The following is a 22,886-nucleotide window of genomic DNA, read 5'->3' on the forward strand; positions in this document are numbered from 1 at the left end:
AGATGTCTTTTAGACGTATTTTTCAGATTCCTTTTAGAGATTGAAATGAAAGAGAACTTTCTCCCCAAGAGCTGCTCTTGAGGGGCTTTGTTCTGTCCCTGAGAAAACCCCTCATTTCCCAGGCAAATGCAGCCAGTGCTGTCCTGTTCATGGAGCATTGTGGTACCATCTGAAAGCAGCTCCTCCAAGCAGGGTCATTTCCAGACTAGGAGGCCCGAAAAATGCATTTTCTCCATGCTGGAGCGCTGAAGGATGCACGGCAACTTTGCCTTGGGATGAGCTCTGTGCTTGTTCACTGGAGGTGTTGCAGTCTGTGATGTGGAAAAGAAACCATTCATAGATGGAGAGATTTCATGGAGTCTGCCACCCTGCCACATCTGTTTGGACTATTTCCAGGCATTTACATTAATTAAAAGTGAGACAAGATTTCTGTGATAGTGTTGTGCTGGTCAGAATGGATAACTTCCCTAAACTTGCTATTTTTAGGGTATTCCTAGAGGTATGGGGCAGGCTTTAAGAGAAATAGGATGTATAGATATACAGAGAAATTACGATGAACTTTATATATCCCCAACCATACCATTTCAATAGCTTTTTAAAGTTATTTTTCATGGAGAATTTCAGAAATTTCTCCTGCATGTATTGTGCTCTTTGTAGTTCACTTGTTAGAGGTGCTTTATAGGTCACTTGTTACAGATGACATTTTGGGGTCTCTTTCTGCACATGTTGGCCAATTTTTCTAAAAAAATTTACGGTAAAAAAAAAACCAGATATTTTTGCTTTGAAATGTTAAATTAGTCTATTGTTGCCATGATGCTACTGTAATTTATTTCATTTATATTCCAGTTCGGTGCATTCCTAAATGCAGAACATAAAATAAGAAAGATAAATGATGCATGTTGAAATATGGGGAGATTTCAGGGTAATGTGGCACGTGGCTGGAGTTTCCTAAAGAGCCTGAAAACATCACCCCCTTACATCATGTTCCATTCATTCTGTAAATCCCCTCAGGCATATGCTTTGCTGGCTCAAGCAGCAGAGAGATGCTGTGTGTGCTGCTCCTGCTCCCTGGCCTGGCTGGGATCTCACTCTGCTGGGCTTTCTGCCAGGCTGCTTTGCTGCTGGGAAGTGCTGGCTGCCCTCGCGGGGCACAGGGGGATGGATGCTCCTGGCAGTCCGGGGTGGGGACACTGGTGCTGCTGTCTGGGCTTTGGGGCATGCTGTCCTTGCCATGGCCAAGTGGAGAGTGGTGCTTGGGCCGGAGAGACAGGGGAAAACCTGATGGAAGTGGGTTGGGAGATGTAGGGGACTTCTGAGAAATGTAGGAAAGTGGGTTTGTTCAGCTAGCCACAGAGCCAGAAAGAGAGGAAGGGATCTGGGTGCTGAGGAAGGGCTGGTAGGCAGCCATGCAAGGGGTGATTCTTGGTTTGCAGGGAGTCAGTTCAGCACCCAGCATGACATCTGGGAAACATCTCTGAAGACTGCTGGTAACTGCTGTAGGAAGGCAAAGCATTTGTGAGGAGGCGGCTGGGAGGGCTGGGGCGTGGGTTTTGTTTTGATTTCAGTTTTTGCTGTAGGCTTCCTATGTCAACACTGCCCGGCCTCCCGGTGCCTCCAGCTGCGCTTGCAAGAGGGGACAGTGTCTCTGCTCCTGCAGGAGGGCTGCCAAGGGAAGTGAGCTAATCCCTGCATGAACAAGGTCAACGAGTGGCCACACCAGCACGAACTGAAATGGCCAAGCTGCCATTTGTCTTTGTAAAGGTCCAGATGAAGTGATCTTCTGCTGAGGGTCGCAGGAGGTGGGAGCTGCTGACATCCTGCTGCACACGCACAGAAAAACTTGATGGTTCAGGCTCCCAGCCTTCTCACTGCTCCTGATTTTTACAATTGTCAGGGAAGCCCAAGAAGCAGAGGGGTGAGACAGTGCACTCTCCTGTGCAGAGATGCAACATGCTGCCCATACAGACTGAGCTGCAGCACAGGCATCCCCTGGCTGCTGGCCTGCATCCCCTGTGCTGCGCTGTCCCTGCTGCCTGTGCTGGGGGAGAGTCAAGGGTAGGTGCTGCTGGCTGCCTCCAGGTGTGTGTGTTGGGGTCAGCTCTCACTGAGTTCTGTGTGTGTTTGGGTCAGCTCTCACTGATTTCTGTGTGTGTTTGGGTCAGCTCTCACTGAGTTCTGTGTGTTTGGATCAGCTCTCACCGAGTTCTGTGTGTGTTGGGGTCAGCTCTCACTGATTTCTGTGTGTGTTTGGGTCAGCTCTCACCAAGTTCTGTGTGTTTGGGTCAGCTCTCACCAGCTCTGAGCACAACACAGGGCTCATGTAATAGAAGTGATGAGAGTCGAGGCTATTCACCTACCTTTGCCGTGGGCAGAGAACAAAAAGGGTATTTGTACAGCAAAACAGCACTGAATGTTCTACATCGCTGTTTTATTTCATGTTTAAGGAGCAGAGGGCACCAAAATAATATAAATGGGAACAATAACATATGGTAGCACACTTCTAACACCATTTAGTCTTTTTTATTTGTAAATATTTTTGTTGTTCGTCTGTGTTTTAAAGAAAGGAAGGAAAATTCTCCTGCCTCTCGAGCCTTGTTTGAGGAAGGGCATTCTGTGGTTGTATTGCAGGAGATGGGTGAATACTCTGCATTTTGCTTGTCACCTGACAAGCTGGTTTATATTTAGATGAGGAGAGAAAGCGTGTGATTCTGAAAGCTGCATTTTCACTTGTGCAGAGCCCAGCCCGTGTGTGCTGAGTTATCAGAATTAGGTTTTAATTGTTTGCTCAGTTTGTAACTTACTAGAGCTATGGTCCTGCTGTGTCAAACACATTCCTTGAAAGCAAGGTGTCCAAAGCAGAGGTCTTTAGAAAATTGAGACTTCCTCTGTACCAGCCAGCACAACAGGTCTATTCTGGGGAGGAGGAAGTTTGGAAAATCCCAACTCTTTGGTGTTATCATCTTGGTCTGAGCTGAGCACTGTGCTGTGACACTGGGCAGGGCACTAGCTCATGGGTGACAGATGCCATCCATATTTCAAATGCCATCCCTAAAGCTGGGGTTTTGTTCTCAGATGAGTTGTTCTTGAGAACAGTGAGGAAAGCTCAAGCTGGTAGATGAGGGAGTATGACTGACTATTCACTTCTATCTTCTGAGCACCCTGAGCAATTAGAGACAAAAGCCTTTGTTCCCTGGTGACTTCATTCTTAGGAAGCCTTTTTAATTTTAGTCTTTATTTTCAGGAAGAAATAATATGGATTTGTCATTGACAAGAAGGCTGCATCTCTCAAATGTCATGTGAAGGATCCACTCCATAATTCATGGGCTGGGGCGTGTGGGTGTCAAGAGGAGGGGTGCATAATGGATATAAGAGATTTCAGTTCAATTAAACTATTGGTCTTAAAGGCAGCTTTTCTTGCCTTCGTGATATTTTCTTGACTCAGATCGCCACATTTTTCGCTAACTCATCCAGATAACCAGATATTTTTAGTCTTCTTAAGTAAAACTGTGGTGGGTTATTGGTTATTTTTGCACATCATCTTCCCCTTTCAGTGTGGATGGGGACTTGCATAGTAATATGAGAGCAGTGCTGATTATTTCCTCTTATTTCTGCCACTGCTGCTATAAGCCATGCATTTGTGTGTGTGGCAGTGCTGCTGTTTCTGATCCTGCTCTTTGCATGGATTCTGGGAGTTCTGCCTGTTGTGTGATAAGACATGTGTTGCTGCTGGTGTGCTGAGAAGGGGATCTTCTCCCTCCTCTGCTGTAGGACCTGAATGAGAGCAAACCTGAGGCTGCTGGGGCTCTGAATGAAGATGTCCTAGTTGCTGTGAGATCATGGCAAACTCAGACCTCCCAAAGGGGATTGCTGGGTCTGCCAGATCTCCCCAGGCAGGAGGGGTCACCTCCTCAGGGCTGGGCACTGCCTTCCAGCTTTGTCTGAGCTCCTGTCCCAGGCAGGGTAAATCAGCTGCCTGGCTGGCTCAGTCTGAAGGGAATTAAGGAGCACTCCTCTGATTCTCTTCTCACAGTCAAGCTGAAGGTGTTCGGAGCTGACAGAGCTGTGTTAATAAGTGAGCAGCAGCAGCAATGAAGTTATCATGGTGGTCACACAGCAAAACCAATCTGCAGCAGTGGAGGTGCGGCTTTGTCTCAGCATTTCTTCTCCAAGAGCTTTTTTCTTGTATCGTGTGTTTGTGTGCAGATGCAGGAGCTCCTCTGTGCTGCCTGTGGTCAAAGCCCACCAGTCTGGGAGGTGTGTGGGGCACACCAAGACCAAGAGCTGGGGCACACCAAGACCAAGAGCTGGGGCTCAGCTGTGCCTCAAGAGCCTGGGAGGGAGGGAGGAGTGAGCAAATACATTAGTTATGGAGTAATCTGTTTGCCGTGGAGCTTCCTACTACAGCTGACAAAAGCTGTGACATTTAAAAAGAAATAAACCCCACAAAACATGAACTCACTGATACAGAGCAGGAGCTTGTGGTGGAACTGTGTCCGTGCGTACGTCTGCAGGAAGTGACTCATGTTCTTACAAAATCAGCTTTGTGAGTATTTGTGACTTTTCTGACAATTCCCATTCCGGGCTAAATCAGATCTCTTCCTTTCCGCAGGCTCTCCTCAGGCCTCAGGAATGTCTTCGGAGCCCGCTCCGTCCTCCTCGCAGCCGTGTCCCACCTCTCCGCCGTCCCCCGGCTCCCTGCACCTGCCCGAGAGCCGCCGGCCCCGGGAGCGCTCCCCGTCCCCCATGCGGGGCTACCTGATCCCCAGCCCGCTGCCCACCCGCCGCACCAGGACCTTCTCTGCGTGAGTACCTGAGCCCTGCCTGCCCCGGGCACCGCCGGCCGGGGCACCGGGCACCATGGAACCGTGGAACGCTGCTGCCTTCTCCGGGCGTCTCCTTCAGGAAGCGCCCAGAGCAGGCGGCAGGAACAGCCATTTCGAGTCCGTGCACACACACATGCCTCACCTGAGGAAGGACAGGAAGGGCCAGCTGCGGGATATGTTCCAGCGAGGTTTATTTCAGCACGCCAAAGGGATCATGGGCAGAAGACACAGACCATGTGCTGCTCAGGGGTTAACTAGGGGGTCAGTGGGCAGTGGTCTGAGGGCACAGGGGCGGCACAAAGGGCAAAGCCTGTAGAGGGGTCGGAGGGGTGAACACCCTGAGGTGTTCATCTGAGGGAGGGCAGGGTTTAGTCACCAATGGGGGAAGCAATCCAAGACAGATTGGCAGTAGTTCTACAAGGCACCATGAAGGAAGTATTCCCTTTCGGCCTAGGCTGGGAACTCTATGGTAAATCTTCCCAGGGCAAAGCCTGGAAGTTTCCCTGAGGGGGTTTTTAGGGTTCCCACAGCCCGGGGCCACCAGCCCCCCTTGGGCACCTCCGGAGGGAGTGAGCGGTGAGGGGTGCTGCTGTCTGGAGGTGCTTTGGTGTGTTAATCTTCTCCTTGAAGTTATGATGCCTTTGGACTTTTTGTCCAAATTTTTTCAATGTTTTAGCAAAGGGCGTTCAAAGCCTCTTTAAGACAAGAGTTTTGCAGAGAGGGGAAAATACACCAAGATTTTTCAAAACAGAGTGGCTTGTCTGAAGCTTTGCTTCACTGCAGACATTTGGGTTGTGACTTCCAGGACCAGTTCCTGTTGGTGTTTCCTTCTCAGATCCAGATTTTTGTTTTAGTATGATCTCTCTTCTCACTGCCCCTGAAGCACTGGACCAAACCTCACTGGAAGTTTTAGGTTTTTTACTCCTGACACCTGTGTTAACATCATCAAGGTTACATTTTAGAGATACTCCATCACTTTTCAGAGGAAAGTGATGCCTTGTTTCCTTTTCTTATTCATCTTTCATATCTTCATCTTAAGATTGCTCAAATAGACCTGTTAAAGAATATGCTGGTTATCATGGTGTGACTCCTGATCTCTTTCTCTAAGGTTTTTTGTATGAGGTTTTCCATGAAACGAGGTAATATTTGTTGCTTTCTGTAGTTATTCGAGGTGGTGATGTTTCAGCAGAGTTGGCTTTCCCCGAGCTTTCCTGGGGCCCCGTGGTGCTGTGCAGGCTCCTGTGAGCCCTGTCCAGAGGGAGCTGCTCCCCAGTGCAGCAGCAGAGGATGGTGCGGGCAGGTTTGGCCATTGCAGAGAATCCCCAGTGCCTGTGAGGCGTCCCAGTGAGGGGCTGACCTCGAGGAGGCAATGTGGGCTTCTTTGTTCATCCTTTGGACCAGGGTATAATGTGAAGCTTCTGCCACAGCCTTTTATTTCTGTGTGAGGAAGGTCTGGCCGTGCTGAATGAATGCTGCGGCAGTAGGATCTCAGCCCCACAGCCTGTTCTGGGCCACTTGCTCTGCTTGGTGTGCTTTTTCCCTTTTGCTTCTTGCAGTGTTATCCAGCTCTTTTCTTCCAGAGTTGTCCATGAGGATTTAAATAATAACAGTCTCACTGATGCTTCATAGTATTACTTCTGAATTCAAAATGAGGCAAAAAAGAAGAGGAGCAGAAGAAAAGTTGATATGTTGTCAGTTTCAAAAGCCTTCAAATACCCTGAACTTCCTGATGGAAGTAGATTGCTAAAAGGAACATAATTGACTTAATAATTGGGGTTGCCCTTGAAAAGCTAGTCCAAGCTAGCTTGCCTCAGTGCTGCGTTAATAATGAGCTCTTTGTAAATCTTCTCAGCTGTTAATCTTAGTCTGGTTCTTACAAAAAGAAAGAATTTTTTATTTGGCTTCCAAAGTTCTTCAATCATTAATTAGTGTAGGAATCTTGCTGTATTTGCTTGTCCTGAAAACCAAAATAGCTCTGAATTTTTTTATGTGTGTGTGTCCTCTTTAAACAAGAGGAGCTCTAGGTGAGCAGTTGTATAAAGAGATGAATGTGACAGGCAGTGGCTTATTATTCAGTGGGATTATTTAATTTTGGTTCAGTGGAAGTGGGGGGCCTCATCCCCCACAGTGCCTTATCTCTTTAAAAGATGCAACTGAACTTTAATAGCTTGTTTAGGACAGTGAGTGCTTTTCTGTGTAACAAGCACTTGTGGGGTCAGGTGTGTTGACAGCTTTATGGAGCTGGAAATGAAGTGATTTAATGGAGATTTCTTTCTTTAGCACTTTTAACTGCATTTCTTTGTTAGTTTGATTTAAGGGACAAAGCTGTTACCTTTTTGTTAAAACAGTTTTATTTAGACTTCAGTAAAATTCAAACATTTGGGACAGTGATGTCCAAGTTGCCATGATGCAGGTAACCAAATGGCTGCACAGTCATTGTGTTTGAAGAATTGCACCAAAATCCTCTTCTAGCATGGAACCTACTGGATACTCCTGGCATGAAGAAGGTTCTGATCTAGCAATGCTCAGAGTAAACCCCATAATATGTCTAAACCAGTTGTTTTTCATTAATGGAAGTTCTTGGGTGAGTTTGGATTCCTGGAAGTTGCACTCAGTATATTTGATGGAGAAAATGATTTAAGCACACAAGTTTCAGGACAAGTCATTTTTTTTGATGGCAGTAGGTCACCCTAAAGGTGGTTCTGCAAACGTGTCTCATTTTGAAATACAGGTGCCATGGCAGTGCAGGAGGAGTTCAGACATGAGTCTTGCTGTTATGCACTACACTTCACACTTCCTGTGAAATCTGCGAAGGCACAACACTTAGGTGCACACTGCTACTCCCAGACTCATCAAGGGTAGAAGATTCTCACATTTAGGATGGTGTCTGGAGGGAAATTTGGCACAGTGGTGGAGCAGTTGAATTCAAGATGGCAACTGATGCCTTACAGTGCTAGCAAACATCATCTTCTTCTCCGTGTCCCTTCCAAAGGCCCCAGGCAAAACATGTGCAGTGTGCGAAGGGAGTGCGGAGCAGCTGCTGCAGAGCAGAGTGCTCAGTGGCAGGGAGGGCTTGGCCCTTTGCTGTGTGCTGTGGTGACAAGGGGAGTGTCTCAGCCCTGACCTGCTCTTTGTGTTCCCCTGCAGCACGGTGAGAGCCTCTGAAGGGCCGGTCTACAAAGGGGTCTGCAAGTGCTTCTGCCGCTCCAAGGGCCACGGCTTCATCACCCCCGCGGACGGAGGGCCTGACATCTTCGTGCACATCTCAGAGTGAGTTCTGCCTGTGGCCAGGGCTGCAGCTCTGCTGTGCATTCATTACCCAGTGCTTTCACAGAGTATTCACAGAATAACCAGGCTGGAAGAGACCTCCAAGATCATCGAGTCCAACCCAGCCCCAACACCTCAACTAAACCCTGGCACTGAGTGCCACATCCAGGCTTTCTTTAAACACATCCAGGGGTGGTGACTGCACCACCTCCCCGGACAGACCATTCCAGTACTTTATCACCGTTTCTGTAAAAACCCTTTTCCTAATATCCAACCTAAACTTCCCTTGGCACAGCTTCAGGCTGTGTCCTCTCGTTCTGTCAGCGCTGCCTGGAGAAAGAGACCAACCCCACCTGAGCACAGTCACCTTTCAGGGAGTTGCAGAGAGTGATAAGGTCACCCCTGAGTCTCCTTTTCTCCAGGATGAATACCCCCAGCTCCCTCAGCTGTTCCTCACAGGGTTTGTGTTCCAAGCCCCTTACCAGCCTCCTCTGGATGTGCTCAAGCTTCTGACGTTTCAGACACAAGACTGGTTTATAATCTGTCACCCCAGCAAAGAGGAATTATGCAGATGTTATTGGCAGCAATAGATTATTCTTTTCCTGTGTTATTTATTACAAATCTGTCAAGTTAAAAACTAGAAGATGATCCTTAAATCTCTTAGAATAAGCTATGATGAGTTTTTCTCAGAAACGGAAACTTGTATTCACCTGAAGCAAATATTCCATGCAGTGTCTGCTTTTAACGTAAAGATTTATAACAGTGAAAATTCATTACTTTTACTTTGCACTGCTTGTACCATTATTAAACTAAAGGTTAATTGCCTTTATTGTTGAGAAAAGTCACCCTTTATTACTTCCTTGAATTTATCTAGTTTATGCTGCGAGCAGTTCATAGTTAAAGCTGTCTCTTAAAGGGTTCCTTTTTGTCCTGAGCACACAGAACCACCCCCCCGAATTTACCTTTTGATAAACTAAGCAGATAAAGCTGTATTAGTCCCTTGCTGAGAATTTTTCTCCGGTCTAAGCCAGTCTCTGCAGCATACTTAGAAAAGAGACTGAAGAATCTAAGTATAATTTTAAGACTATACACTGTACACACACTTTCAGAGTAAGGAGGTAAAATCTCCTCCAGTTCTGCTCTGTTTCTCTCTCTGTACATCCCATAATCACATTAGCCCTTTATCCCCTGTCTTTGCAGAGTTACTTACCTGCTGTGACCTCAGCATCCTCTGCAGTGTCAGAGTTTGGTGCAGTCCCACATCCAGCCTGGCATTCCCAGCCGTGTTTGCATTCCTCATTCCTGGCTGTGAGACTCCTGGTTTGGTTGCAGAGGAGCACATCCCAGTGGGACAGGCCCTGCCTGCCCAGGAATCCCCAGCACACCCTGTGCCTGCACTGCCCTTGGTGTTTATGGCTTGGCTAATCTGCAAGGTTTAATGGGCAATTTTAATATTTGTTCCTGGGTTGAGATGTTGACCAGCTGTTGGTCTCTGAGGGGGTGTGTGTTAAGAATGCTCGATGTTTATTCTCCTGTAACCTCTTCTAGATCTATCACCAGTTTTATTTTACCTATTGTTCCCAGTATTGAAGCTCTATAATCCTTATTTGTTGTTCGGAGTGGTTATGCAGTGGTAAGTCAACAAAAGCCTTACCAAACCTACTCACTCTGCCCCAGCTGTCTTTCCTGGTTGTGTGTGCAGCACGTGACCTTGGAGAAGGAGCACTTGGCTTTCCTCCAGGTTTCTGGAATGTTACTGCACCAAGGGCCTTGACAACCCAAAGCTTTGTTGGGTTCATGGGTGCAGACAGGCTCAGTGGTCTGACTTGTGTTCAACCCAAGGAAGTGTCATTTAATGCCTCCTTTCTCTTTTGTCTAATGCAAATGCACTGTCTTTCTTCATTCCCTGAATAACTTTAAAATAGCATTTCCTATGTCACAATTAAAAAAATTTAACTGTGAACATCTAGTCTGACCTATGCAGTTACTGATCAGCAGGGGTTTAGTTACAACAGCCTTCTTGCAGAAACATGAATTTTCAGTCTTCTAATGAATTCCTTTTAAAGAACTGTCTATTTTCGGTCCTCTTTTTTTCCCCTGTACATTTTCTCTTCCAATTAGTTCAGTAAAATTTTCTTCACTTATGTGAAATTAATCCTTTTAAAACCCTGGAGATTACTTTTTGATTTGGGTTGCTGTCTTGTTTGTCTGCACAAAACGTGAACTGCTCTTTCAGGTTCCTATCCTATGGCCCAACACATCCTTCTGTGTTGGCCCAAACCCAGGACTTGATTCACAAGGTGTTCCTGCCCTCATTTCCCCTCCAGTCAGTAGAAACTCCAGGGGTGGCTTTTCTGTTTCCCTGTTTAAGACTCCCATATGCCTCCTGTGCTGAAGTCCCAAATGACATGATGAAAATAACTTTGTGTGCTGTGATTTTTGGGTGTTCCGTGTGAAGCCCTCTGACAGGAGTCCCCTCTCGTGGGCTGTGCTCTGGGCGTATTGATCCCATCTGCTCTCACGCTGCTTTGACTGGGAGCCATCAATAAGCTGTATTTCAGTAACTGTGCCCTCCCCTTCCTACCACCCACTCCCTCCACCCTAAAGCACCACTGAACGAGTCACCAGGGCTGTAAAAGTTTACAGTTCTTGAGGTGTTTTCAGTGTGTTTGTTCTGCTGCCACAGGAGGTTCTCTGCTCTGCCAGCCTTGCCCAGCCCTGCCCTCGCTCCACCCTTGTCTGGGAAGCTGGAGCAGGTGAGGGCTGAGAGGGGCAGAGCTGCTCTGGCCCCTCAGAAGCACCCCTGCTTCCCAGCTCCCAGCCCAGTGCCCACCCACGGGACCAGCCTGGCTCTTTGCCCTCAATCCAGTTTCAATCCAGTGCTCACACAAGGAGCAGCACCACGTGCTGGGCTGCAGAGTGCTGTGGCATCCCTGCAGTGTGGCAGGAGGAGGTTGGAGGGGACCTCCTGAACCCTGTCCGCTGCTGGGAGGCACTTGTGCCTGCCTCTTTGAAACCTCATGGCTGACAATTCCAACCTCATGGTTGGCAATTCCAGTGCTGAAGGTCCACTGCCTCCCTGGGGGATCTGTTCCTGCCACAAACTGACCTGGCTCTGAGCCCTTTCTGATGTTTACAGACTTGGCTTTCAATATGGACCTTCCCTTCCCCTCCCATCTCCACAGCAGGCAAACCATGCCCTCCTTCTTGCAGAAACTGTGTGTTCAAAGGCTCTTCTCCTTGCTCTTTCAGAAACATCTTAGCAAGGTTAGTTCATATGGATTTTGTAGGACTGAAGTGTTTTGTGTTTTTGCAGCTTCTCTAGGTCAATTCTGCTCTCTTGAAGTCAACAGCAGTTTTTCTATTGTACCAGGAATGGGCCACTGTTTAAAATGCTTCACATGTAGGTACTGTCTCAGAGCTTCAGTTCAAAAATAGCTGATGTTTCTGCCTCAACCTGTTAGTGAAAAGTGCTATTATTGAAGTACTGAAGGTTTCAGCACATTGTGTTCTTTAATTACTCGGAGTATATTTGAGTTGTTGGAAACAGCTTTTAGTGCTGGAGGGTGATGGTATCACCGTCTTAATTCTGATGCAAGGCAACACTGGAAGGACAAATTAGTAATGCCTTTCATTTCAGTTTATTTCACAGTGAATTTGATAGATGGCTCTTTATTAACTGGAATTGCTTTTTGTGGCAGCATTCTGTAACCAGGCCTGTGGCTCAGGGGACTCCAGTGACTGGTTTGCACAGTGTGGGTTTTGACATCCTCCTTATGTTTATCAAGTGATTCTTTTCTACCTGTTTATTCAGTTAAATCTGAGTGTGAGGGAGATGTTAGTCTGTTCACTGTCTCAGCGTGCTATAGGCATCTACTCATGAAATGAAAGCGGATTGTTTCTCCCGAATTCTTTCCAAAAGCTGGGATTTCAGGAGCTTGGATAAAATGGTTATGCCAGTTTGGATTTGCCAAGATAGGCTGTTCCTCTGTGTTCATCATAAGGTGATGATTAGAGAAGGGTTTAAGCATTGGGACCAGCTGCCTATCTTGCAGATTATTATGATTTTCAACATAAACATTTAATTTGAGGAACTAAATTATTTTCTTCTCTAAGCTTTGAGGAGCTGTGAGGTTAAACTTCAGTGAAAATGTCTTTCATAGGACGGGATGTCTGTTTCCTGTGAGTTTCTTTATGTTTTGTAAGATAATAACAAAACTTAGGTTGGTATTTCCTTTCTTATAAGTGAGCATTGGCCCAAAAATAAAGTCCAATGTGCATGGCATTCAAAAGCTGCACTTGGTGTCTGCAAAAATTTTAGTATATCTGTGCATGAATATGGACATGTTTTGAGTGGAACTTGCACCAAAGCTGCTTTATTGTGTTGGACTTGTGAGATGTGGGTAGAAATATGGGGTTACAGAATTGTTAGGGTTGGAAGGAACCTCTGGTGATTACCCAATCCAACACCCCTGCCAAGGCAGGGTCACTTAGAGCAGGTTACTCAGGAATGCATCCAGGTGGGTTTGGAATGTCTCCACAGAGGGAGAGTTCACCCCCTCCCTGGGCAGTTCCAGTCACCTGTGACATAAAGAATTCCTTCCTCATGATGAGTGGAACTTCTCGTGTTTTAGTTTATGGCCATTGCTCCTTGTCCTGTTGCTGGGCACCACTGAAAAGAGTCTGGCACCATCCTCTTGGCACCTGCCTTTGAGATAATTAAATCTAATGAGATCCCCTCTCAGTCTCCTCCAAACTAAACGGTCCCAGCTCCTGCAGTTTCTCCTCATTAGAGATGCTGCAGGCCCCTCACCATCCTTGTGGCCTCTGCTGGGCCCTCTCTGGTGGCTCCTCGTCATTCTTATCCTGACGAGCCCAGAGCTGGACACAGCACTGCAGGTGTGCCTCAGCAGGAGTGAGCAGAGGTCACCTCCCTGACCTGCTGGCCACTCTCTTCCCAATGCATCCCAGGGTCTCATTGTCCCTCCTGGCCCCCAGGACACACAGGTGGCTCACGGTCAGCTTGTCACCCGCCAGTGCCCTGAGGTCCTTCTCTGCAGAGCTGCTCTCCAGCGGGTCAGCCCCGGCCTGTGCTGGTGCTCGGGGTTATCCCTCCCCAGCTGCAGGACCCTACAGTGGCCTTTGCTGAACCTCAGGAGGCTGCTCTGCCCAGTTCTCCAGCCTGTCAGGGTCTGACCGAATGGCAGCACAGGTTTCGAAAGGTGCTTTTTGTCTGCCTGGCTTTGTTTTACTGAGTGACTCTGAAGGCTGCAGAGATGATTTGTTTTGGTGTTCGGTTACACTTGTGTGGAGCCACTTCTCCTTTATACCTAATCGGGTACAAGTGAGTCCTGCTTCCTTTGCTTACTGCAGACAGCTCTCAACTTGGTATAAATAGTTGTGCTAGGGAAATGTCATGGCTCTTTGGTGTGAGGGGGTTTTGTTTTTCTCAGATTCACACTTCACCCCTCTCTGGAACAAACACGAAATGTGCTTGCTGTAGTGAGTATAAACCCCTAGCTGGCAAGCATGGAGGCAGAAGAGTTGCTGGGATAGTAATTCCGGATAACATCTCTGGAAAGCGGGAAGCAAAGGCAAATTCATTTGCCTGGAGTGAAATTTTTAAAAAGCCCATAATTACATTTTTATTAGTGACGTGTACTGTTAATGCTTTCATGTCCACCAGCCTGTAAGACGAACCACTGTCACCAAATTGATGGTGGCATTACAGCATCAGTGTGAGAGCTTTATCCTCCTGTATGTCACCTCCTTGGCTCGTGTTCCATCCTAGGAGTCAGTCAGCTCTCACAGACACTCCCTGGTGTGTTGTCACTGGCATGCAGTGGCTCTGGTGGCCTCCCTGTCACTCTCTTGCTGTTTCACCTGTAGCTGTGGGATGTTCCCAGAGAACAGACAGGGATTCCCTGCAGTGCTGGCTGTTGATGTCCCCTGCCAGGTGCTGCCTGTACAGACAGCTTCGTATCAGCTTCCCTTCCCAGCTGAGGGATGGGGGAGGTGGGGAACCTGCAGCAGCAGATCAGGTGTTGTGCATTAGAGCTCTGCACCCACTCTTCTCCTCAGTGCATCTGGGAGTGGGCACACGATGGAGCCTTGGTTTGTGCTCCAGGCTTTTCATTTATCTGGGATTTGGCCTGAAGCCTGTGTACCTGCAAGGGCAAGGCAAGGAGGTGGCTCACCAGAGAGCAGTGATGGATGAATGACCACACTCTTGGTTTTTTAAAAGGATTTTATTTTGCAAAAGCAGCATATTTAATGAAAGAGAAAAAACGTGCAGTGCTTGTGGGTTTTCCGCAGTTTGCCAGCACTTGGCTCTGAAGGGGAAAATGCTGCATTGCAGAGAGGCCTTCAGGCTGTCCTTCAGGCTGGATTCCTGATCCCGTGGGCAATGATGGCTCTGGAGAATTGATGCTGTGCTTCCCCAGGGACACTGACTCATAGCACCCCTGGGTCCCTGGGGAGATCCTGCTGTGCTTCACTTGTGCATTGTGGTGTGACCTCAGGTTATGCCTCCAGTGTCTGTAACTCTTGGGGGCTCTGGCTGAGCTCCCAGGTGGGGATGGTCCCTCTCTGCTGTTGCATTCCAGCTGCTGGCTATGCTGGAGATGTTCTGTCAGCTGCACCTTCCTGCAGGGAGAACCCAGCTGTGTCCCTGCTGTACCGAGGAGCTGTTTGTGTGTCCATGGAGAGATCATCTTTTCACACTCCTTCCTTTCCTCTGATTTTCTGCCAGATCACTGTTTGGTGCAAAGCATTAGTGCCACATCTCCTGGCTTCTCTGTGGTGGTGTTCCTCTGGTAGAGTGGAACAATATGGGCTGGAAATCACCTGATAATTCTAAATGATCTGGGAGCAGAATCTGAGCTGAGAGAATGAACTTCTCTGGCCTCTCTGGCTTTTCTGTGACCTACCAGCAAAACAGTTTCTGCTGACTGCAACCAGCTGCTCTGAGGGTGCTGGGAAGCCAAATCTCAGCTTTCTGATTGCCTTCAAAATACTGGATGATTTACGTGCTTTGGACAACACACTTCCTTCCTGATGTGCTCCCTTTCTGATGCTTGGCTGCAGAGTGAAGTGTCTGAAGTAAGTACATTATCTGGGGCAGGAAGGAGAGGCAGCAGAATTCCAGATCTTTCTTGAGAGGGGTTTGGAAATGAACATGGATAATCTTTTTCCTAAGGGTTCTCCACCCCCCCTCCCCCCCCCCAGCTGGCTCGGAAAACTCACTTTGCAGTGGTGCATGCAGGAGCGTCAGGGTGCTGTGGTCATTACTGCAGCTAAGGCTTCCCAGAATCTTCCCCTGAATGGTGTGTCTCTAATAGGGGAGAGCCAAGGCTGGCACTCTCTCAGGCAGGCACTGGGCACTGCAGACAGTGGCTACTCCAGGATGGGGGTTCTTGGTGAGCACAGCATGGAGCTGCCCTGGGCTTTGGTTTCCAGGTGCACACAGCAGGTGGGATTGCACACAGGCTGGGTGTCTGCAGGAACAGGGGTCTGCTTTATCTTTGAGCCCTCACAGGCATCCTTGGAAAGCTCTCCTGTTCCTTCCTCACGGGCTGTGCTGTGCTGGCTGGGCTTGGATTAGCTGCTGGAAGTAGAGATGGAATGGGGACTCAAACACCATGAGCCGGTGGAGAACTGGGCAAGAGAATGGTGCAGCCACAGGACTGGGAGAGAAGTGCAGCTCCTGGGAAATTTTCTCTGCAAGAGCACAGGGACCAGGGCAGTCCTTGGATTTTAACTGCTGGGATTCTTCAGTGTCCGAGCCTCTTTACACTTGTCTGTCCCAGCCAGGAGTGTGGGAGAGGCAGCCCTGCTCCTGCCAGCCAGCTCCATAAGGTCACTGCTGGCTTTCCTGCTGGCATGCACAGGGACTACATGGGAGGGCATTTGGGATTAGTAACTCAGAGTGGTTCATTATTCTGTTGTATCTTGCCATTAAAAATCCTCAGGTTTCTTGAGACAAATGTTGAGATGTTAAAGGAATTTTAAGAAGCTCAAGAGGTAATAGAGCCCACTGACCCATGGAAGTGCTCCATGGTGTCATCCATGGCAGGCTTGGTGACCAGCAAGGCTCAGAATTCACTGAAAACTCTTGTTCCAAAATGTTTCCACGTGACTTTGGCTTTGTCTCGAGAGGTTTAACTAGAGCCCTGGAATATGAATAGCAGCTGTGAGAAGGAAGAACTAGAACATTCCTTATTTAGTTAATTTCCTAATAACCTCCCAGTTCCCTAAAAATAGTGCAGGATAAAATGCTCCACCATATCAGACTGGCGCTGAGCTGGGAAATGGGAGTTGCTGGGTAATCTAAAACTCACTCTATTGTGTCTCTCTCTGACTCTAACGTTAGGGAAGCATTTCCTATTTTTAGCTTGAATTTGAAGTTCCTTAAGATTCCTGGGTATGTAGATATTCATTATTTTGAATTGAAAGTGCACTCCAATATCTCAAATAGCAGTGAAAACCTCCACATTCTTCTAGATAAACATTTACTATATATGTAAGGTGAAAGTAAAAAATACAGATCTAAAATTATTTCATCAGTATGTAACATCAAAAAAGTCTGTGTTTAACTTCCTTTACCAATTTTTCCAGGTAACTTACATTGTTTACACAATGTCTGTTGCAGCCTGAATCTGTTCCAAGAACTCTGTTACTCTTTCTGGTCTTTTCCAGTTCATTTCCTGCCCGGTGCTTAAGGCAGTTGCTTCCTGCTGGAGGATCTTCTCCCAGCTCTGTGTAGGGCTCCAGTGTCACCATCTCATCACCTCCTGAGTGCCATCATACTGTTCTTTCTGGAAGCCACCAGGAGCACTGCACAATCTGGGTGCTGTTTGTTTCTGCTGCCAAGCATCACATGTAGTGATAGCAGGGCTGGAGTGAGTCTGTGTCTGTCCCAGAAGCAGCTTTTGGTGGCAGACACTGCCCAGGAGACACTGTTCACTCACAGGTCTGTTCAGGCTGCAGACCAGGACCTTTGTCCTCTTGCTTTACATGTGCTAATGATCTCGTGTTTGTTAGGCACCAGGAATAACTAGGGATCACAAACCTGCAGGAAACAAAAGAATATCTGATCTGTGGGAGGAAAGTTTAAAGGCCAAAAGCACAAAATGAAATTGGAGACGTTTGTCTGGCCACGACCTTTATACACAGCTGTGCTTGGTGGGGTAGGGTCACCTCAGCAAGTGAGGAAAGACAACAAAACAGGGATCAGATGAAGCCCTGCTGAGGCTGAATGAGGTTTTATCGCAAGCTCCAGTCACTTGTAGTGTCAGCTTGGATAAATGGTGAAGCCAAGAAAGGCTCTGAGGCTGTCAGCATAATGCTCAGCCCTGCCAGAAATGCTCTCTAGCAGAGAAAAGTGCACCTGTCTGGTCTGGGTATTGCTTAGGGCTCTGCAGATTCTGGGGATAATCTGATCTGTTCAGTAGAAGGAACATGAGTATTTAACCTTATGATTCAGCATAAGAAATGTGGGTCAACAAATATTTTGAGTTCTTTCTTTTTCCTTGGCAGACCAGAGGCTACACAGGCAGTGCCCCAAAGAGTCACCTCCCGAGGGCTGAGGGATGTGGTGGCTTTCAGGGACAGCCGAGTGTGTCCTGCAGTCTGGGCCTTTGCTTCTCCTCTCCCTGGCTGCAGTGTGTTGTACGTTAGGCATGTTCTGTGTGTGTGTGTGTGTGTGTGTGTGTGTGTGCGCTGATCCACTTGGTCTCATTTCCTGGAAAACCTGAATCACTTTGTTACCAGTGTACCTGCAACACACATCTTACCAGAACCTGTCCAGGTACACATTCATGTTTCAGCTTTAAACAAAACATACGCCTAACAAACCAGCAAAAACTCATCTTTTTTAATGCTCAAGCTGTATTTCTTCCTCACTTGATTTTGAATATTTAGGTGATACCTAATTTATCTCCATTTTCCAGTAGCTTGAAACTTTTTTCTATTGGTGCTTCAGGAGACTGCAAATCCACTTTCCTTTTGCCTTAAATATATTTACCTACTTTTGCAGATTTCAAACGTTTATTTTACTAACTGTGGCTTATCCTGTTGTACAGGAGGTTTTAAAAAACATGTAAGGTTCCTGTTTGTTAAAAAAAGATGATATTTCAGCCAGACCTGAGATCCCTTCCTGGGCGGGGCATCCGTTTGGTTTGGTGGCTGTGCGGTTTGGTCCCTGCAGGGGCTTGGGGCTCTGCACTGCATGGCTGGAGCACCAAGGGGAGATCATACTTTACTTTTAGTGGTTTGAGCTCTATAGCAACAATTTTTTTCTTTTTTTGCAACAAAGGATCAAGGTTCCTCAAGACATTGAGAGGTTTAAGTAGGAAAGGTGACGTCGTTTTTTTTCTATGCCATTCCTACTTCCACTTGTGGTTTGACCCTTTCAACCCTTTCCTGTGTCTCTTCTTGGGGCTTTATGTCTCCTCATCAGCTTCCAGTACATCCTTGCTGCAAATCCGCTGTTTCAAAGTCAGGGCAAACTTCTGGGTCTTTGGTGGCAAATTCCTTTGTCACGAGGAAAGGTAAATCAGTTTCTGCTCCCGGAAGGACAGTAAGGGTTGGGTGTGCAATCCCTTCACACCTGAAAGGATCTTAAACCTGTTGGAACTGGGGAAGTGGGGCACAAATGGAGGCAGTAACTGGAGAGGAGAGCCACAACACAGGTCAGACGTGGGAGCTCGAACGGAGCCTGTCCAGTGTGATACTGGGCTGGGCTGACAGGATGGCCTGGAGACTTTGGAAGTAAGTAAAGGTCAGTTGGATCAGCCTGCGTGGGTTGGAAAGGGCTGTCAGGTCTGATGAAGGAGGCTTTATCTTGATTTTTCTGTAAATATTTCTTCTGCTTTCAATTTACTCCCATTTTCCCAGGCACTGCTCTGAAGGGTTCAGCTTAGGACATGCCCTCCTGGGTCTGATTGCCACAGTCACAAGGCAGCTCTGGAGTAGAGGTATTTCTAGGGAAACTAAGTTTGAAGGACATGCATTTCAAGCCACAGGCCTTGGGAAAACCTTCCAACTCCTCATAGCAGGTTTTAGATTCATATTTAGATACAGGAGCATTTTCAATATCATGTTGATACAATCAGTCAGCAAACAATGACTTTTCTTTTGAATTTCCCGTTGGAGAAGTCATGATTTAGGGGTCACTTTTAGCTTCCCTTGCACATGCCTGGTTAACCTGTCCTGTCCCTGGGTATGGGCTGCTCCTGCTTCTCCACAGCCTGGCACCAGCTCCTTGAGCAGCACTTGCAGAGCAGCACTCACACAGGAGCCCTCAAAGGGGGAAGGAGTGGGGAGAGGCAGTGCTGGAGATGAAGCTGCAGAAGTTGTGCAGAACTGTGAGGAGAAGCAGACTCTGATGTGAGGTTAGAACTGGCAGTAGGGGCCAGTGTATTTACCTCCTATCAGCCTTGCCAGCCTTTCCTGCAATAGAAAAGCCCTAAGAATAATGGGTCACAAAATGGGAGTGGATGTAAAGGGCACTGGTAAAATCTGAGATCCCTGCTGTTAACAGAAACAAGGGGTAAAATTCCTGGGTGGGGTGAGCATGCTCCCAGTGTGCTCTCAGAGAAGGCAGATACCAAATTCAGTGGTGCACTACAAACTTCAGACCTAGACCGCTTTTTTCCTTTCCTGGACCCAAATCATACCTCCAGTGTAACAGGAGTTCACAAGCGAGTCACACCAATGTGGCATCCAGTAGAATTTGTTCTTAGTGTTGTTCTGTTCCTAAATACAAATACTGCTGAGAAACACTGAAAACCTTCAATAAGAAATGTAGAGCCAAGGCTGTCAGGACAGGGGAAGCTGAGCACGGGCTGGTGTAGGTATATTTAAAGAAAAGTGAAGTGGCATCTTCTGTGCTGTCAGAGCCTCGTGGCAACGCAGGAGGGAGGAATCTCTGCCATGTTCACTGGCACATGCTGGGATTTTTATTACAAAGCTCTGATCTCAAACACAGGGGAGGAGGTGAGGAGAGCTCTTACACTTTGCAGTTCTCTGTTTCATCAGCACCTTGTTCTGAACAGAAGGTGAAGATGCCTTTTTGGCATCTCCCACTGGTTCCAAACATGGACTCACGTGCAGTAACACAGTGCAGGCCTTCCAGTATCCCTTGGCATCACTCTGGGGGAGGCCAGAGGAGTCTCCTGGAAATCTCCCTGAGTGCTGGGTGAGTGTTTCTGCAGGCTAACACATCAGGATGGCAGAACTCTCTTTTCTCACAGCAAATAATTTTGAAATACTTGATACCGTATCTCACTCGGGCTCCTTTTTTGTTTCACACCACAAACTGTGTTATGGTGGAGTAACCTAAAGGTAAAATCTTGCCATTACACGGTACAATTCTTTTTAAGAAAAAAAGGGAAAACAGCCCACAAACTGAAACTTCAAAAGCTTAAGTGAGAAGGGGGAAAAAACCAACCAAAAAGAGATCAACTTTCTTTAGTTTAAAAACCTTGTCCCCAAAGTGAGTGGCAGCCAGTGGCAGCCCTGCCCTCTAGTGCTGCTGCAAGTGAGGTGCTGGTGCGCAGTTCTCAGTGCAAGCCTGGGTTCACCTGAGTATTCTTTAAGGCAGATTAGAGTGGGGAATTTTGTGGGTTTTATTTTGTACTTCTTGTCGTTGGTTGATTTTTTAGGGCGATGGTGGTGTTAATAGTATTTCAGAGGATTTCCCTGCAAGACAACCAAAATCACCCTCAGACTTTGACGGATGGCAGGCTCTATAAAATCCCTGAAGTACTCTGAGCACCTAAGATAACAAATATAGAAGTATCAGTAAGTTGAAGAGGAGAAGGAGAGTTTATGTGATCCACGACTAACTGGAGCTTCCCTCCACAGCATCGAAGGCGAGTACGTTCCCGTGGCCGGCGACGAGGTCACCTACAAGATGTGCACCATCCCTCCCAAGAACGAGAAGCTGCAGGCAGTGGAGGTGGTGATCACTCACCTGGCCCCTGGCACCAAGCACGAGACGTGGTCTGGCCATGTCATCAGCTCCTGAGGCGTCCCCTGGAACGTGTTGCAGGACCTGGCTGAAGGATGTTGTGCGTGAGGAAATACTGCGTTGTCAATAAAGCAGAAGCAGGCCAAAATTACCAGTTTTTTTACAGCTGGCCTGATTAAAAAAAAAAAAAAAGGCAATTCAAATGCTAATGAAAAAAAATCTAGCGTAATGTGTTTACAAGAAATGTATTTAAAGAGACCTAGTTTGTGTGCTTGGTGGAGGAGGGGAGGCTTGGGTTTTCTTTTTGTCTTGTGAACTGATTCCAGGAAATGCCCAGGGGAAGGGGGGAGAGGTTTCAAGGAGAGCTCTTTTAGTGCAGAGGGTCAAGCACAGCTCTGAGCCCTGGGTGTTGTGTGAGCCCTGTGTTCCCTTGGGCTGCTCTTCTGGGGCTGCAGTACCTTTATTGCTGATAACAGTGCCTGAATGCCTTGGCTTGGCAGACAGAGGTGTTCATTGCTGATTTGTTTTCCTCGTGGAAGGAAGTTCACAGACAGAGCAGCTGCCACAGGGTGGAAAATCTCCACCAGGTGGTTATGCTCCAGTGCCCATCAGGTGCACCACTGCAAAGGGTGTGGTTGCACAGTTGTGGAAACTGTGTTGTACTGCTAAAGCTGGGGTTGTTGGTGAATTTACTTAGGTGCCTTGACGGTTGATTAGCAACAGATTTTATAGGCCAGTATTACAAAAAAAAAAAAAATCTATCCCAAATTTAAATTTGCTTCAAGGTAAGTGGTAGAAAACTGTAGAGCAGTGGATACTTCATAGCCTCTGACTGTGTCTGAATTTTGACAAGGCTGAAGATTTGCCTTCTAGACTGCATACAGCTGACTGCCATGGTGTGCCACTGGGCAGGCAGCACAGCTGCACTGCTGCACAGCAGGTGTGTGCTGCCCGGGTGCCTGTGTGTTGAATACTGCGTGAGTTACTCAACAGGCTCAGCTGTCTTGGTGAAGGAGATTCTGCATCTGTTTCCCTGGCAAACTGGCTTGGTAGGTTGTGATAGGGCCTTCCCCAGATTCCTCATGTAGTTGTAGTGCTACTAAATTGGTTTTGTTCCTATTTGCCTTCCACATCTTTTTTTTTTTTTTTTTTTCAAATGAGCATTTTTCTCTGTTATGTTCCTAACAGTGGATTTTTATTGACTTTGCAAATAAAAAATAAAAAAGGCACAGCTCTTATTAGTTGTATAAAACAGTGTAGCTTCAGTTGTGTATTTGGAGCTTCACCAAGAGGTGCTCGCTGTCAGGACCTGTCCTGAGCCTTTCACAGCAGCTGACCTGTCCCCAGGTGTGGTGTGGTGACAGCACAGGGCTGTGGGGTCAGAACTGCTGTGCTGGCTTGTTTTCCCTTAGCTGTTCCTGTGTTACACCATGCTGTAGTGGGCTTTGGGTTTGGTTTTTATGACCCATAAGCCTTGGTAGTGGTGGGTTTATTATCACTGTGCAGCTTGTTGGAATATCACCCTCTGCTTTCTTTACAATAAATGCAACCATGTCAGTGCTTTAATGTGTTTCCAGTCTGCTCCCTGGGTAGCTGCTGCTGAAGAGGATCAGCTTTAATGAAGAGGAGAATGCAGGTGCCTGCACATGCACCCCTGTCTGGAGACATTTAAAAGTTTAAGGAAATGTTTTCACATCCATGACTGCAGTTAGCAGAACAATTAGGAAATAGTAAGGCCAGGGCATGTCAGAGGAGGCTCCCAAGACAGGGCAGCCAGAAATGTTGTTTGGGGTGAAAACAAACCTGCCTTTGGGGGGTATTTT

General features: G+C 47.3%; 1 protein-coding gene across 1 annotated transcript in view; it reads left to right on the forward strand.

The window, feature by feature from the left end:
* The window catches only part of CARHSP1 (calcium regulated heat stable protein 1), a 34,987-nt gene extending 12,363 nt beyond the window's left edge, over window positions 1-22,624 (forward strand). Inside the window, exons 2-4 of the mRNA XM_066197776.1 lie at window positions 4,610-4,802; window positions 7,971-8,093; window positions 20,958-22,624. Of these exons, the coding sequence (XP_066053873.1) occupies window positions 4,630-4,802; window positions 7,971-8,093; window positions 20,958-21,120 (459 nt within the window). The 5' untranslated portion in view covers window positions 4,610-4,629 and the 3' untranslated portion in view covers window positions 21,121-22,624. The remainder of the gene's footprint in view (window positions 1-4,609; window positions 4,803-7,970; window positions 8,094-20,957) is intronic.
* The last annotated feature ends 262 nt before the right edge of the window (window positions 22,625-22,886 follow it).

The sequence above is a fragment of the Chamaea fasciata genome, unplaced genomic scaffold (assembly GCF_029207755.1).
Source record: "Chamaea fasciata isolate MVZ Bird 193981 ecotype frontalis unplaced genomic scaffold, bChaFas1.0.hap1 SCAF_16, whole genome shotgun sequence".
NCBI lineage: Eukaryota > Metazoa > Chordata > Aves > Passeriformes > Sylviidae > Chamaea > Chamaea fasciata.